At 40.0% G+C, this 15,051-nt stretch overlaps 1 protein-coding gene across 4 annotated transcripts; it reads left to right on the forward strand.

The window, feature by feature from the left end:
• Window positions 1-1,063: 1,063 nt before the first annotated feature.
• bsg (basigin) lies at window positions 1,064-14,161 on the forward strand. 4 transcript variants are annotated; one of them, XM_061683143.1, is made up of 9 exons: window positions 1,064-1,296; window positions 6,167-6,517; window positions 7,865-8,033; window positions 9,121-9,209; window positions 9,457-9,593; window positions 9,673-9,949; window positions 12,309-12,333; window positions 12,412-12,484; window positions 13,354-14,161. In XM_061683143.1, the coding sequence occupies exons 1-8, from the start codon at window positions 1,233-1,235 to the stop codon at window positions 12,470-12,472; spliced, it is 1,173 nt and encodes a 390-aa protein (XP_061539127.1). In that variant the 5' UTR covers window positions 1,064-1,232; the 3' UTR covers window positions 12,473-12,484; window positions 13,354-14,161. The 4 variants fall into 4 exon arrangements, with proteins under 4 accessions (XP_061539127.1, XP_061539128.1, XP_061539129.1 ...); XM_061683144.1 differs by having other exon boundaries at window positions 13,357-14,161; XM_061683145.1 differs by having other exon boundaries at window positions 12,321-12,333.
• Window positions 14,162-15,051: the final 890 nt, after the last annotated feature.

Genomic DNA, 15,051 nt, shown 5'->3' on the forward strand with positions numbered 1-15,051 from the left:
TTGACTATTTTCTCACACACTTGTTCACAAAGAGGTGAACCTCGCCCCATCTTTGCTTGTGAATGACTGAGCAATTCAGGGAAGCTCCTTTTATACCCAATCATGGCACCCACCTGTTCCCAATTAGCCTGTTCACCTGTGGGATGTTCCAAACAGGTTTAATGAGCATTCCTCAACTTTCTCCCCACCTGTCCCAGCTTTTTTGGAATGTGTTTCAGCCATAAAATCCTTAATGATTATTTGCTAAAAACAATAAAGTTTATCAGTTTGAAGATTCAATATCTTGTCTTTGCAGTGTATTCAATTAAATATAGGTTGAACATGATTTTAAAATCATTGTATTCTGTCTTTATGTTTAACACAATGTCCCAACTTCATTGGAATTGGGGTTGTAGTAACCGTTTGCATTAATCAGTAATCAAGAAGTAGCTCTCATTTTCTCTCTAGTCTTCCATGAAAGCAGACTGATTGTCTTTGTTTAATCAAAATAAGACATTTGTAAACATATTCTTCTACTTTGGAAAACAATGATCAATATTTTTGCCTATTTGCTGACATGTTGTGGAGCAAAGCAGTAATTTAATCATAATCAGTTAATGTGCGTTTTCTGCACTGTCAATATGAAATAAAGGGATCGATTTTTTGTTTAAATCCGAGTCATACATTAATTCCAAAAGTAATTGACAGATTAATCAATTATAAAAATAATCAGCCCTAAATGCATCACTTTATTAACAGTATAGATATATTCCCAGGCCACATCTACATGGTCTGAGATACTACGCACAATGCACCATGTACAAGTGGTGCACAGCCGCCTCACAATTCTGAGGCTGAATATTTGAATCCGGGCTACTTCCTGTGGGTTTGCATGTTCTTCCTCCCACACTCAAGAAACTGTGCACTTTTACACAACCACAATATATTATTGAATTAATAACTAAAAATGTAATATTATTCAAATGTAACAGTTGAACCTTCCACGTGACTTTTTGATCACGAATGCAAAGGCATTATAAAAAGCGACTAGTTGACCACGCCTCCGTGCAGTGACGTAATCGCGTACGTACGACTCGGGGCGTGTTTGCGTGATCGCAACTAGAGGACGACAAGAGTCTCGGCTCGCCAACATTCGGCGGCTCGAACTTGTACGACGCGAAACACGAGCAAACACAACCCGGCGTGGATTGCATCTATCGGCGTGTGGTCGAGCACGTGCCGGGCTTTCAACCATGAAGCTATTTTGGGCTGTCGTTGTCCTTGTGTTGAGCTGTTGGCGGGCGAACGCGTCCACAGGTAAGCGATTTGTTCCTCCTCTCTCCATGGTCAGCCATGTTGGTCGAAGATGGAAGACTTTGCCCTCGGCGCGGACGTCGTTTATGTGGCTCTCTACGCTGTGGTTTATCGACGTTACCGCAGCGGTTGGGTCTTTTTTGTCGATGTAAAAGAACTAATAGGTCACAACACGTCGACTTAAACTTAACAAAAAAAAACACACACACACACGCTTGTATATTCTAATTTGCTGAGGGTGAAATTCATCAGCACTATTCGCTTCAATGACCCCGTCGTGTTTCAACGTTAAAATGTTTCTTTTTGAGTTTGCCTTTGTAATATTGCTTTGAGTATCGTTATATAGCACCAGGCAATGTTGACGCTTACGCAATAAGTCGTGTCGCGCTGTAAGATAACCGGTAACGTATGTCTTGTGGTGGTTTTCGGTGTCTCTCGGCCTGTAAAGGCCACCAATGGTTGCTAAACATTAGCAGTAATAATTTGAGGTGAACTCTTATTTTTCCCCACGCCCTTTAAATGAAACGTAAGACTTTGAATGTGATGCTGACTCGTTCTTCACGGGTTTCCTGTTTTAATTCGTCGAGCCAATCGACGACACTTTCGTGTTGGCTATTGTTGAGTTAATGCTACAACCAACTGTGAATTATCCTGTTTTCTTACGGCAATGGTGTAAAAGTGTGGCTCTTCTGCTGCCACAAAGTAATCAAATACAATACACGCGTCCTCGACTTACGACGAACTTCCGGTCCATCATTGGCGACGATTTTTACGTATGTCGGAACTCGTCGTTGTTTGAGAGTGCCCCTTTTGTCTCGCGCTGCAACGCGTAACACCTTACAAAAATCTTGTACCGCAGTGAAATCATAATATACACTTTTATGTCATTAAAACACGCTGATGAAAAAACTTGGTACGGAGGTTAGTGTGTGTCCCTTGAGTACTACAGAGAGTATCGTTATATTGTAATTGTATTCCCACCGATAAATGTTGTTCGACAATTTCATTTAAGGTCATTTAAATACACATTCCTCCATCTTGTGATCAGATCGTTTTTTTTTTTCAAAAAAAAAAATCGGCGATCGGCCCCAAAAATCCTGATAGTGTTATGACATGCTGGTACTGGGTGTCGTAGTACTAGACTTTTTTTCGAGTATGCATACTATAGAGAGAGTATCGATGTATCTCTCTGCTGAAGTGCTAAATTGTATTCCCACCAATGAATATTATTTGACAATGTTTACAGTGACAAAATATTTTATGTTATTTACGATGTATCAAAATATCGTATCCCAAGTTACGATGTGGTTTCCCGCACTGACTAATAACACCTCAAAAAATGTCAATTGTAGGTGGTTGGTTCAGTCAAAATGTCCCTCTTCCTTTTACCACAGTTGCTACCAACATTGAGTTTGTGTAGTCACGACACTTGGTGGCTGGTTTTGCAATTCAGTGTAGTGCTAATCAATACAAGAGCTGTATCACAATGTCTGCCATTGCCATTCAAAAAGAATATTATTAGAAATGACCATACAGTTTCCCTTTTATCTTGCTTAACTTTGATGTGAAAACTAGGCCATAATGCAGTCTTTCTGACACCCTCCCAGAGTCATTTTGGGGAATTGTTTTCAATAAGGATTTTTTTAACCTAAAAACCATTGGAGAGACCAGCTGCTTAACCTGCTCAGTAAAATTATTCTTCTTTTGCAATAATGGCCTGAGCAGTAATGTTGAAATGTGAAGTATGCACTCTGCCCCATCAAATTAATGATTATTCTTAGACATTGTATCAGATCCACTAAATGTTCTGTATGTGGGCTTATGGGCCAGGAAGTCAACCCCTCTTTTCCTGCTAAGCAGGTGGCCAGGATCATATAGCTTCAGTGTATCTCAATGTTTTCCCTTCTTTCCATTCTCTCACCGTTTTCTATTGTACGCAACCTTGACATTGTACTAGTCTTTCCAGTTGGGTGTAAAATGTCAATATTTGCCAGTATTGCCTGAGGACTGGTCTTACTTGTCTTTTCCAAAGCCTGAAGCAATCCTCAGTTAAATTTCCCCATACTGATAAATGAAATATGAACATGAACTCTCCACAAAGATAAAGCAGACATACTCAGTTTGCTCTTCGTTTCTCAGCTCTGACACTTTGTGCAGAACCATGCTCATGGTTAAAATTTTATCTTAAAATGTTGCTATCCTACAACAATCATATGTCATGTCTGTTTTTTTTTCAGGACCAATAAAATAGTTTTATATCTTTTATAAAAACATGAGACATGACTGTTATTAGATGCATTTAGCACCAGACTGTTATGTCTATGGATTTCAATGAGAAAGCATAGCATGCGTATGAACCACCAATCTTTTCTTCGTGTTCCTCTTAGCTTGTAACAATGACTAAATTAGGTTTCCACAAAGCTCACAATGTTGATCCATGTTATACATTGAAATTAGGGCTACAAAGATCATTCCAATAACTTGAATATTTCCATTACCAAAAAAGGTTGAAGTAAAATCTCTGCATCGAAGCTTCGCAAAGATTTTTAATTTTTTTTTACATGGACTAATGTTACTGCAGTCGCATGCAACACTCTTGTTTAGAAATAAGTTGGCACGAGGGCATAGAGCCAGGAGTAAAGAGTCTACAAAAGACAGAATGTCCAAAGTTTGGGATCATTTCACACTTTAGGAAGCGAAAGTGTAGCGCAACAGCACGTCTACGATCCCGATCACAAAATAATGTATTGTTTGCTAATTTAGTATAACCTACCATTGCCTGTCAGAACGTATTGTAATGCTTAGTGGTTAAGAATAGACAGTCACCAGTTCACTTTCAATCACTTTATTAAAGAAACGGTAAGAAAACAAACTCTTAACAAGCACATGCATACACAAGCTGCCGATGGCCACAGCTCAGACTGAAACACTCAACATGAAGACTGGCCAGTTATTAGCCAGCCAACTATACACTTTCATTCGCTCATGTCTACGTGACATGCAGAATACATTTTTATTCAATTAATCAATGGGATAATCAGTAGAATACTCTATTCTAAAAATATTCAATAGCTTTAGTCGTCATTGAAATCAGCATAATGAATAATTTCAACAATGAATGTAGCCACACAATTTGGACTGACAATACACCATTATTATAAGCATGAAGATTCCATTCATTATACCAGGTTGTCTGTAAGCACTTGATCAAATTAACTTTTTTTTTTTTTTTTTTAAGAGTAAGTTTGCACCCATTATTTCTGTCATGTTGTTATGTTGGTTTGACCTGACTGATTAGAATACATAACCTGACAAGATATTTTTGAAGATACGCAGTATACAGTACACAAGTATATACAGTGAATGAACCTGTCATTTCACTAGACTCATTGCTCCATCTTGTGATCGCATTGGTTATTGGTTTTTGTAAACTCTCTGATTGTCCCCAAAAATCGTGATCATGAAAAGGTGACCTTTGGTTAAAGTGGCAAAGACACCTTAATTTAAAACGGTCACATAATGCACGGGCAGACTTCGGCCCTTGTTTTACCACTAATCCGCCTTCTTTAAATAAGCCAATTAGTTGGATCCCTCGTTTGTTGTAGCTTCATACCCCTGAAAAATCTTGTTTATTTTCCTGATGTCCCTGAGAAGGAGGGCTAGCTAGCTTTTGCTCTGTTCGCCTGCCGTTGTAAGAATTATGTCCTGGACCCACCCAAATGTACTGTACAGTATATCAAGCCTGAGCTCCCATTATCCACCCCTCAGAGACACCAAAGAAAACTGCTCCACCTGCTATAAGGCCTGTGGAGAATTGTGCAGTAGGAAATATTCTTGTGCTAAATGTAGGAAATGTGGCTTTTGAAGTAAGAGAAAGCTCTGATTTTGCATGTGTGATTATATACTTTGCATTCAGGCCTACAGTGGAATAATCAAATGTGTTGGCAAACGGTGTTTCCTTCTTACATTTGGGGGGTGAATTTTCTGTCCTGAATCCCTTTCTGGCCCCTGTTCAGCTCTGGCAAACCAGAACAGAACAAGGAATGTTCTTGTTAGGATGATTCTTTTTTTTTTTGCATTATGAAGTTGTCGTAAATGTACACAATTTTCCACCGCACTACCATCATGTATACATTTTCCTTCACACAAAAACACGCACGCCCAAAGACATTTGGTTGGCTCATGAATATTTCTAATCATGTGAATGGAATACGCTTATTTCATTCTTTATTACATCTCACCCTCATCTGTTTTGCCTGTCATACGTTGTTAACCATGGCATGCTTTTTTTCTGGATATCATTTTTCTTATGACAATTTGGGTTTTAATTAACTTAAACCTGCATTCTTTGTGAATCCAAATATAATAGCAGACACTACTGGGCTGCCCTATTTCAAATCTTGGTGTGGTATGATACAGTTCTGCAGTTACTCGAATTGTAAAGGTACAAGGTGCTTTTATTGCCAATTCTTCAATATGCGTGACACAGAGGATTGAAGTTATGGTACCTAAGGGCCCGCGGTGCTACAAAAGACAGTACAAATAATATCAAAATACAAAGATAAATAAAACTATGGCTTTTCAGTCATTTTTGTATATATTATACAATTTTAGCTTAATGTATGCAATGAATTAGAAACTCCTCGAATTCAGTTTTCATATGTGAGTGGAAATCATATGTTCTGTTTTCTGTCTACTTGCATATTTCCATTTCATTCAAGTTTTATTAATCATTTTTATCTTTCTCTTTCTTGCCTGTTTTTCTTCTGTCACTGCCTTATTTTTTAATCGCCAATCCATGAAATCACCTGGCTTTGCTTGAACTCCCCACAACATCCAAAAATATCTATTAACACATGCCTGACTGGCTCAGCGGGCTTCATCAAGTCTCCTCTCTCCATCACCAAGCTACTCGACGACAGCGCCGAGCTGCATTGCGAGGTGATAGGCAGCCCCATCCCTGAGGTACAGTGGTGGTTCACAGAGGGCCAAGAGCCCAACGAGACTGCCGTGCAGCTCTTTGACGGGGCACGCGACGACCGCGTGCAAATAAACGCCACATACGTCACACACGCAACAAGCACTGTTCACCTCACGAGCCTCGCCCTTGACGACTCAGGCACGTATGAGTGCCGCGCCTCCAACGACCCCGACCGCAATGAGCTGAGGAAGACGCCAAAAATCAAGTGGATCCGCTCACAGGCGAACATTATTGTGATTGAAAGTGAGTGGCACAGGAAGCCCAAGGAGACTCTGGTCAAAGTATCTCCCAGTAGTCGAGCTGTGGACATTCCACTTCTCGTTGAACCCCACCCTCCCTCTATCAGCCCTGTAGTAAAGCACACCCTGCTCAGAACCCCCATTCTCATGATATAGAATGGATCTCAATCCTTTACCTTTACCTTTTCCTATGTCATGAATAAGGTAGCAGTATGATGGATATTTTGCATATAATACGGGTCATAAGGTTGGGTTTCTGTAAAAAGCTTCTGGAGAGTACTATTTTCTTGATCAGTTCGAGTAGAAACTGATAGACTGAACCAGCAGTGCCTCTGCTGGTTGCAGCCAAATAGTGCATTCAATTTTCTGTCATTTGCTTCAGGACACGATTCCTCACCAAACAAACGACCAAATTCTGAGTATTCAATTAATCTACAATTAAGCCCATCCCTATTTTTCTGTTTTAGTTTTATACAGTACTGTGCTTTTACGCCACCTCTAGCTTCATTGGCGTTCTGTAGGACATTTTTGCACAACATCAATTTGGGTGAAAATCTGGATGTCTGTGCACTAAAATGCATAAAATGTGTTGCTCATTTTTGGCCACTTTGTTAAGTTTGTTCAAGGTTTGCGTCTCACTGGGTCCATTGATTTTGGTCGTTTGGCATTTGTAAAACAAGTCTAATGGTCACCTAAGACTTTTGCACAGTACTGTCTGTATTTGCTTGACTTTAAGAAAAACTTCGGCTGAGGCTAATAGTGTAACGGTATACAAGCGAAAGAGGCTGATGCTGCTTTCCGTAGCTATTCCCCATCCTTGTGGACTCGTATTACTTCAGTCAGCATAGAGGAATAATATTAGTTCTGTTGGTCTGACTGAAGCATCATGTGCCAAATACTTGTGTACCATGTGATTGGAATTATTTAACTTTCTCTGCCATCTTGTTGCTGCTTCTGCATGTTTTTCTCTAGTAAAAAATATTTTCCTTCATTTTAGTTCACCTCTATCCTTTAGTTTTCCTCTACAACTCCCTTTTCCATTTTCTATTGAATATTGTGTACAAAGTTTTTGTAACTAACATCTGTTTATTTTAATTTGAGAGAGAGCTTCAAGTTTTATTGCAACACTTAACCATACTCAACTGTTGTTACAGAGAGTCTAAACATAACTTTGTATGTAAATAGCCTATACATCAACAACATGGCAAGTGATATTTTCTCATGCTATTTTGTGAGAGCAGTTGAGTGTAATGTGGCCAAATCGAAATTTGAGTTGTTTTTAGTGTAGCTCCTCACACCGTGATGAGTTGAGAAGGTTAAATGTCTTTCTGCTGCTCTTGTACTTCTCAAGCCCCAACCATCATCACTGATCCTACTGAGGTTAACAATCAGACCACAGCTTTGCTAAGCTGCAATTTGACAGACACCACTCTCGTCGTGAAGGGCTCATACTGGACACACAACAGCAAAGTCATAGAGACGTCCAAATCCACGGCCGCCGACCACAGTACGGCCCTGCGGTGAGTAGCAAACGTGCATGTTTCCTGAGGCACTTAAACAGTTGTTTACATACATTCATCATTGACAAGAATACACTTTTAGCCACAATGCTACGCTTTTTTTCTATGACTCTTTCATCTCTTCCTGTGTCGGTGCCTCCGTTCGCAACAGAGCTCAGGGCGCTTTGTCAGGCACTCGCTGCTCCTGATTAGCGAAGAGATGGACCGTGCAGACGTGCCGATTGGCATGTGTGCTTGACAGCATGGATAAGCATGGTGTTGCACTCTCGCTCTGACCTTAATTTTCCATTAGGCAAGAAGCAGGCAAGACCCACAAGCGCACAATTGTAATGACCACAACAACTTCAACCATTTAGTTTTATTTTTGTCAATGGTCTTAAAACTTTTTCTAATCCTCCCATATAACTACAAAGTTTTTTAAAATTAAAAGTTATAGTTTTTATTTATTTTATTTTTACCACAACACTCTTATGCTTGTGTGCTGCTATGGTCCAGTTTCCCACTATAAAACTAATTTCCCCATTGGGGGACTAATAAAGGCTTATTGTTTTCTATTACAGTCCCCTACAAAAGTATTGGAACGGCAAAGTCAATTTATACTGAAGACGTTAGGGTTTCAAATCAAAAGCCGAATATGAGACAAAAGTTCAGAATTCCAGCTTTTATTTCATGGTTTTTACATCTACATGTGTTAAACAACCCAGGACAGAGCACCTTTTGTTTGAAGCCACCCACTTTTCAAGTGAGCAAAAGTATTGGAACAGACATTAAATTAACTTAAAGTGAATAACATTTATTTGGTGGCATAACCCGTACTTGCAATAAGTGCATCAAAACTGCGAACCATTGACATCACCAAACTGTTGCATTCTTCATTTGAAGTGCTTTTTCCAGATGTCTGTTTTTGAACGGACTGTGTAAAATTAGTCTGTAAAACAAATACTTAAAGTACAGATACCTGGGAAAAAACTCCTCAAGCACAGTAACAAAGTAGCTTACCACCACAGTCTACAATTATAAATGTCAAAGTATATCAGCAGTCCTCATATATATTTTTCTTCTTTTCTTTCTTTCCCTCCACCTCCAGATTGGACAAGATCACCTACAGTTCTGGTGGAAAGTATGAGTGTGTCTTCCTGAGTGAGCCACAAGTGCAGCAAACAATTGAAGTCAAAAGTAAGAAAATTATTAATCTTTGGAGTTACCTCTAGCAAGTCAGCTGGTTTGTAGTAGCATTTAAGCTTCCAGTGGAATTTGTGGGTAAATTTCTTTTCTGCTTTTTATAACCGCTCCACTGAGGGGTTTGTGTTGTTTTTATTGCATGTTAAATGCTCTTACAGGCTGTTCATGGCTGGTTCTGGCTGTCCAGTTTCCTGACGTGCGAGTAACGGCGCATCTTCTACCTTTCTCCTCATGCTTGTAGCCCTACCCCACGTAGCACCGTACAAGCACTCTGAGCACGGCAATGAGAGAGACAAAGGCGTGATGGTGTGTGTGAGCCATGGCTACCCACTGCCCACTGACTGGACCTGGTTCAAGGTTCAAGATGGCGTCCAAGAGGTAAGCAACTACCCGTCAGCGCACATTCCGTGATTCCTCACCTTTTAAATGATAACAGTTGCGCCATTAAATGCTTCAGCCCATCATCAACGGCACCAGCGACAAGTACGAGATCAAGAGCACCCCCAACAAGACCGTGCTGACCATCACGAACCTGAGCATCGAGAACGACGTGGGCGACTACATCTGCTCAGGCACCAGCGACATTGGGACCAACACCGCCCAAATCCACATGCGAGTCCGCAGCCGCCTCGCTGCCCTCTGGCCCTTCCTCGGCATCGTGGCAGAGGTCATCATCCTGGTGACCATCATCCTCATCTACGAGAAGAGGAGAAGGCCTGATGAGGTTACAGATGGTACGTAACACTCTTAAAAAAAAGTAAGCGCTGTTTTAAGTGTATTGGCATTCATATACAAACAAATCCTGAATGTCAGTATACACTTACCAGACACTTTAATAGGTACATTTAGAAACCTTTACCTTTTTAAAAGCCTTTTGCCTTTACAAAGATATTGCTTTTTTTGTTTTGAATGACACCGTCAGTTTATCAATATGTTCATTATTGTAGTTATAGTTTGGTGTAGCTACATTAGCGGGTCAACGTACAGTATTAGCGACAGCAGTCAGTATAATGCAGTACAGCGCTACACCAAGACAAAAACAATAGAAAATGTATTGTTGAATTATTGAATGCTCTTATGTCTGTCTGAAATGTATCAATGTTATCTTTGCAAAGGCATTTTTTGTTTTGTTTTAAAGCCACTCTTGTATTGAGTCGCTGCAATAATAATAATAATAGTGGAAATACTGTTGACCGTTTTAATTTAATTGTTTTTAATTTGGGCTGGTTTCCCCCCATACTAATTTGGACCGACAAGACTGGGAGCATCAATTTGCCGTCACGGTGCACTGGCATATTTCCAGTGTCCTTGCATGCATTTAGTACAAACTCCTGTCTTCATTTGGTTCTTTGTCATTATTTGCATATTCTGGTAGAATTTTCACAGTTCAGTTTCCGCTACTGTATACTACGATTCTTTCATTTTATTTTTATTCTTTACATTTTTACTTCTCTGTTCGCTGCTGATTTTGCATTTGGTAAGTGAATAAAACCGCATGACAGACTGAAGTGGTTGAGCTGAGGTGACCGCGTGGTAAACTGGAATGAACTTCTCTCTTGGTCACCACCTCTGAAAGGAATGTGCTGTTCACTCTTTCACTGGCCCTTTAGAACAAAGAGACATAGAGCTTCATTTTGTTTCTCCTTGACTCCATTTAATTCATTTTTTGTTTTTTTTAAATGTCATCTGAGCCAGAGAAAGAGTCAAATGAGACCAAGTGACATTAAAACCTGAGATGAAGAAAAGTGGCAGCATTCCTTGCATGACCTCTGCATCTTGTCCTCAGTGCATGATAAGGCCGTTAACAGTGGTACCTCGAAGGTCGAACGCACTTTTTTGCGTGACAATCGCAGTTTAAAAAAATCTTGTTACTTTTTTAACTGTCAAAGTATAGGTAGTCTAGTGGTAGTATACAGCAGGTCCTTGGTTTATAACAGAATTCCGACTTAACCAGATTTTTTTCCATCACAAACAATTAGGGTAACTATTCGCTCCTCGACCACAAATATAAAATAATGCAATGAAAAACTGAATTAAAATTGTTTTCCTTTACTATACTGGGGTTGGCTTGCACTCCAGAAGGAGCGAAAACTAGTTAATTGCGTGCCGTTCGTAACCACAAAACATAATGTGGGACCTCCTGTATGTTAAGCATTAAAAAACAATACTCACCAAACCTGACTTTAATGACATGTTGCTGATGCATCTCATTCACATTTAATAGCCATACAAGTATTAAATAAGTCTGCAAAGGTTGAATCAAGGAACCCGGTGTGTTCTTGTTTGTTGAAGTCGTTTCACTTTTGTTGTTGTTGGAACCGCCACCAAGGAAAGTTACGCACAACCACACTGATAAGAACAAAAGACAGTCGCAATTTGTCCATTAATGGTGCTCATATTCTTCTCTGCCATCCTTCTTCCAGAAAGTGTTGACTTAGTCATTTAATTCTAGCTGAAATGAGGTCCAGTGACAGCTGACGGCTTGTCTGTTATACTGATGTCACTCACTGTGGCAGATCAGTGTCGAACATTTGTACAACATTTAAGGCAGAGTTTGAGAGAATTAAAATTTAGGAACATTTGAAGAGAATTGTGGTTAAACCGAACTCTTAAGGCCTTGTAAGGTACCACTGTAGTTATCTCATGAAGACGTTTGCCTCATTTCTCCCATCGAGCCCCATTGAGAGCTCGTTTCTGCATACATGGCTGTGGTGTCATCAGGCCACTGTTTCAGCGCTCCCAGTTTCCACAGTTTTACTGTTTTGATATCAAGCTCCCACCTGCAGTCTTCCTTTGCTGCTCTCTTGCTTGACTGCATGGGCCTCTCTAGTGTAGTTTATTTATTTATTTATTGTACAAGCTTCATCAGCGCGTTGCTGTGCATACAATTGTGTATATATTCTAAGGTTTGTGTTGTCAGATGCAACAGGCAGGCATGAGTTTTCGATCTTTGTCCGAACCCATGGAGTCACCATGCAGAAGATGAAGGCTGGAGTGGCATGCACTTTACACACAAGCACACAAGTCGCCTGCTGTTAACTGACTCTCCTTTCTGTCTGCCCTCCTCCCGCTGCTGCTTCTTCTGCGGCCCAGACGACGACTCAGGCGCGGCTCCTGTGTAAGTACCCATCAGTGCGCTCGCTGCATTTGTTCCAGCGACAGCCCTCATGTTGGCAGTCTGTTGTTCGTATTTCAGGAAGAGCAACTCCAACGCCAACCACCAAGACAAGAACGTGAGGCAAAGGAATTCCAACTAGAAGTTAAAACAGGTAATCACATTGAGTTTTTCTGGTAAAAAAAAATCGATATATTTTATAAGGTAAAATTACAGGGGATTCTCAGCCTACGACAATACCAACATACCAAGTTACGAACAGTGCACAATTAGTTTGTGTAGCGGCTTAAGAATAACTGGTCACATGGCACAAAAAGGCACGCGCAGTTACTGCCTTACGTAGCGTTTTTCATTTGTTATATGTGTGTGTGTATATGTGTAAAAATGTTTACCATAGGAGACAAAAAACCTTTTTAACGAGAGTAATGTTTTAATACTCTTAATTGTGAAAATGAGCAAACTACTCTTATTAGAAGAGCTCTCACTTTTCACATCAATTACTGTGTAATACAATGTTGATTGTGGAGGTTCCTTTGTGTGTACAAATGCATTTTTCGAATAATAACTATATTAGCAAACTGTTACAGTTATCTCAAGTGAAAGCAGAGTTAAGAACAAAATAAGGACCTTGCAGGGAGAAGGCAACAAATAAAGACAACTGGGCGGAACAAATAAGTTGCGTGGCTTTCACGGAAACGTAAATATACTGTAGATGCACAGTAAAGCGGCCACATCAGAATATATACCCTAAAATTGTAAGTTCATCTTTAACATGGCGAAAGACTAATTACTTTCACTGTTTTTGTGCTTTGATGGGTGCTGCTGCTTTTGTTAGCAACCTATTCTAAATATTGAGCCACATCCTGACCACAAACATTGTTTCCAAATTATATGGAACACGGCGTTCAAAATAGCCTTGGATAAAGAGCTGCATGCTTTCTTGTCAAGCCTCAGTACAAAGACATCATCTACCTGTGGTGGTAAATGTGCGTGCCAGTGGCTCATGTTTGTTTTCTCTCCTAGAAGGATGTCTAAGCGGCAGCCCTCGTGTCCAAGCTGTCCCACGGCACCTCGTCCCGCAAACCCTGCAATGTCAAAAGAACTTTTTTTTTTTCTTTGTGCTCGAGTGTTATTGATATTAAGGCTGAGTTCCTCTTGTTCTCTTCTCTAATAATCTTAACCAAACCGTGCTGCCCCAGAGAGCCTAGTGTATGACGTGCGTTGCTTGAGGCCAGTGGGCCGCCGTTGCATGAGTTTCAATGCCGTCGTAGCCAAGTGTGTCTTCTTGTAACAAAAAAAAAAAGAATAATCATTGCAGTGTCCAAAATGAGGACCGCTAGTTAGTGCTCATGTTTCCTGACAACCTTTTAACACCCTTTGCATCACTGCCATGTTTTACACTTATGATTGGTTGCTTCACAAACTCCTCTCAGCGAGTTTTTGATTTTGCTCTCTCTCTCTCTCTCTCTCTCTCTCTCTCTCTCTCGCTCTCTCGCTCTCTCTCACTCTCACACACACCACTTGGAAATGTGACTGCAAAGTTAAAGCACTCTGCTTGCTTTTTTTTTTTTTTTTTTTTTTTTTTTTTTTTTTAACTTGTTTGTTCGATTAAGAAAATATATATGAAGTACCGACTGCCAAAAAAAGTGGGGTGGGGGCAAATCATGTCACTGTTAGAAAAAGAACACACAATGCATTCTGTCGTGATTGGATGTTGCTGTTTCAGAGTTACACAACTACATAAAGAGCTTACTTAGCCAGATTTGTGAGTTAGTGAGAACGTCACCATCTGATGTACAACTTGCACAAACTGAATAAAGTGATGATTTTACAGTTGTCTTCAATTCAATTGAGTTATGACCCACCAATGTGGTTCTAAAAACAAAACCTCATAGGGACGAAATAGCCCAATAGCATTTAACCCACAAATGCACATAACTAGTAATGTTTGATTGTTGGACCTTTTCCCCTTCCCATGCAGTCTATTGTCTGCTTTTAAGTTAAACTATATTGTCTCAATGACAGAAATACTTTTGCTGTACTGATCCCTAACTGGGTAAATACTTGGGATGAAATGGCAAAACAATAAAATACTGTTGTGTGTGTGTGTATATATATATATTCACACATATACACATATATATATATATATATAAAAGCAGGCGCATCTCAATAAATTTGAAAATTATGGAAAGCTATTTCACTGCAATTTATTAAAACTAAATTTACTAAATTATATATTGTTTTAATAATAATTTAATTATTATATCTTAAAGCTAACAACCCAAATGCACCATCTCAAAAGACGAATTATCAATCTAAATTACAGAAATTAGGTACAATCTTTCCTTCTGTATTTTCCAGTTTAATGGATCCGGCACGGTTACGACTGGTTAGCACATCTGCCTCACAGTTCTAGAGTTCAGACTCTAAATTGCCCGTAGGTGTGAATGTGAGTGCGAATGGTTGCCGTAGGTGTGAATGTGAGTGCGAATGGTTGATTGTTTCTATGTGCTCTGCGATTGGCCAGCGACCGGTTCAGGGTGGACCCTGCCTCCCGCCCGAAGGTAGCTGGGATAGGCTCGAGGCTTCAGCAGCCCGCGACCCGAGTGAGGATAAGCGGTAAAGAAAATGGATGGATGGATGGATGATTCTGCATATGAGGTACTTTCTTGAATTGAACTACTAAAATTAGCTTTTTCTACAATATTCTTTATCCCT

This window comes from Phycodurus eques, chromosome 8, assembly GCF_024500275.1.
Source record: "Phycodurus eques isolate BA_2022a chromosome 8, UOR_Pequ_1.1, whole genome shotgun sequence".
Taxonomy (NCBI): domain Eukaryota; kingdom Metazoa; phylum Chordata; class Actinopteri; order Syngnathiformes; family Syngnathidae; genus Phycodurus; species Phycodurus eques.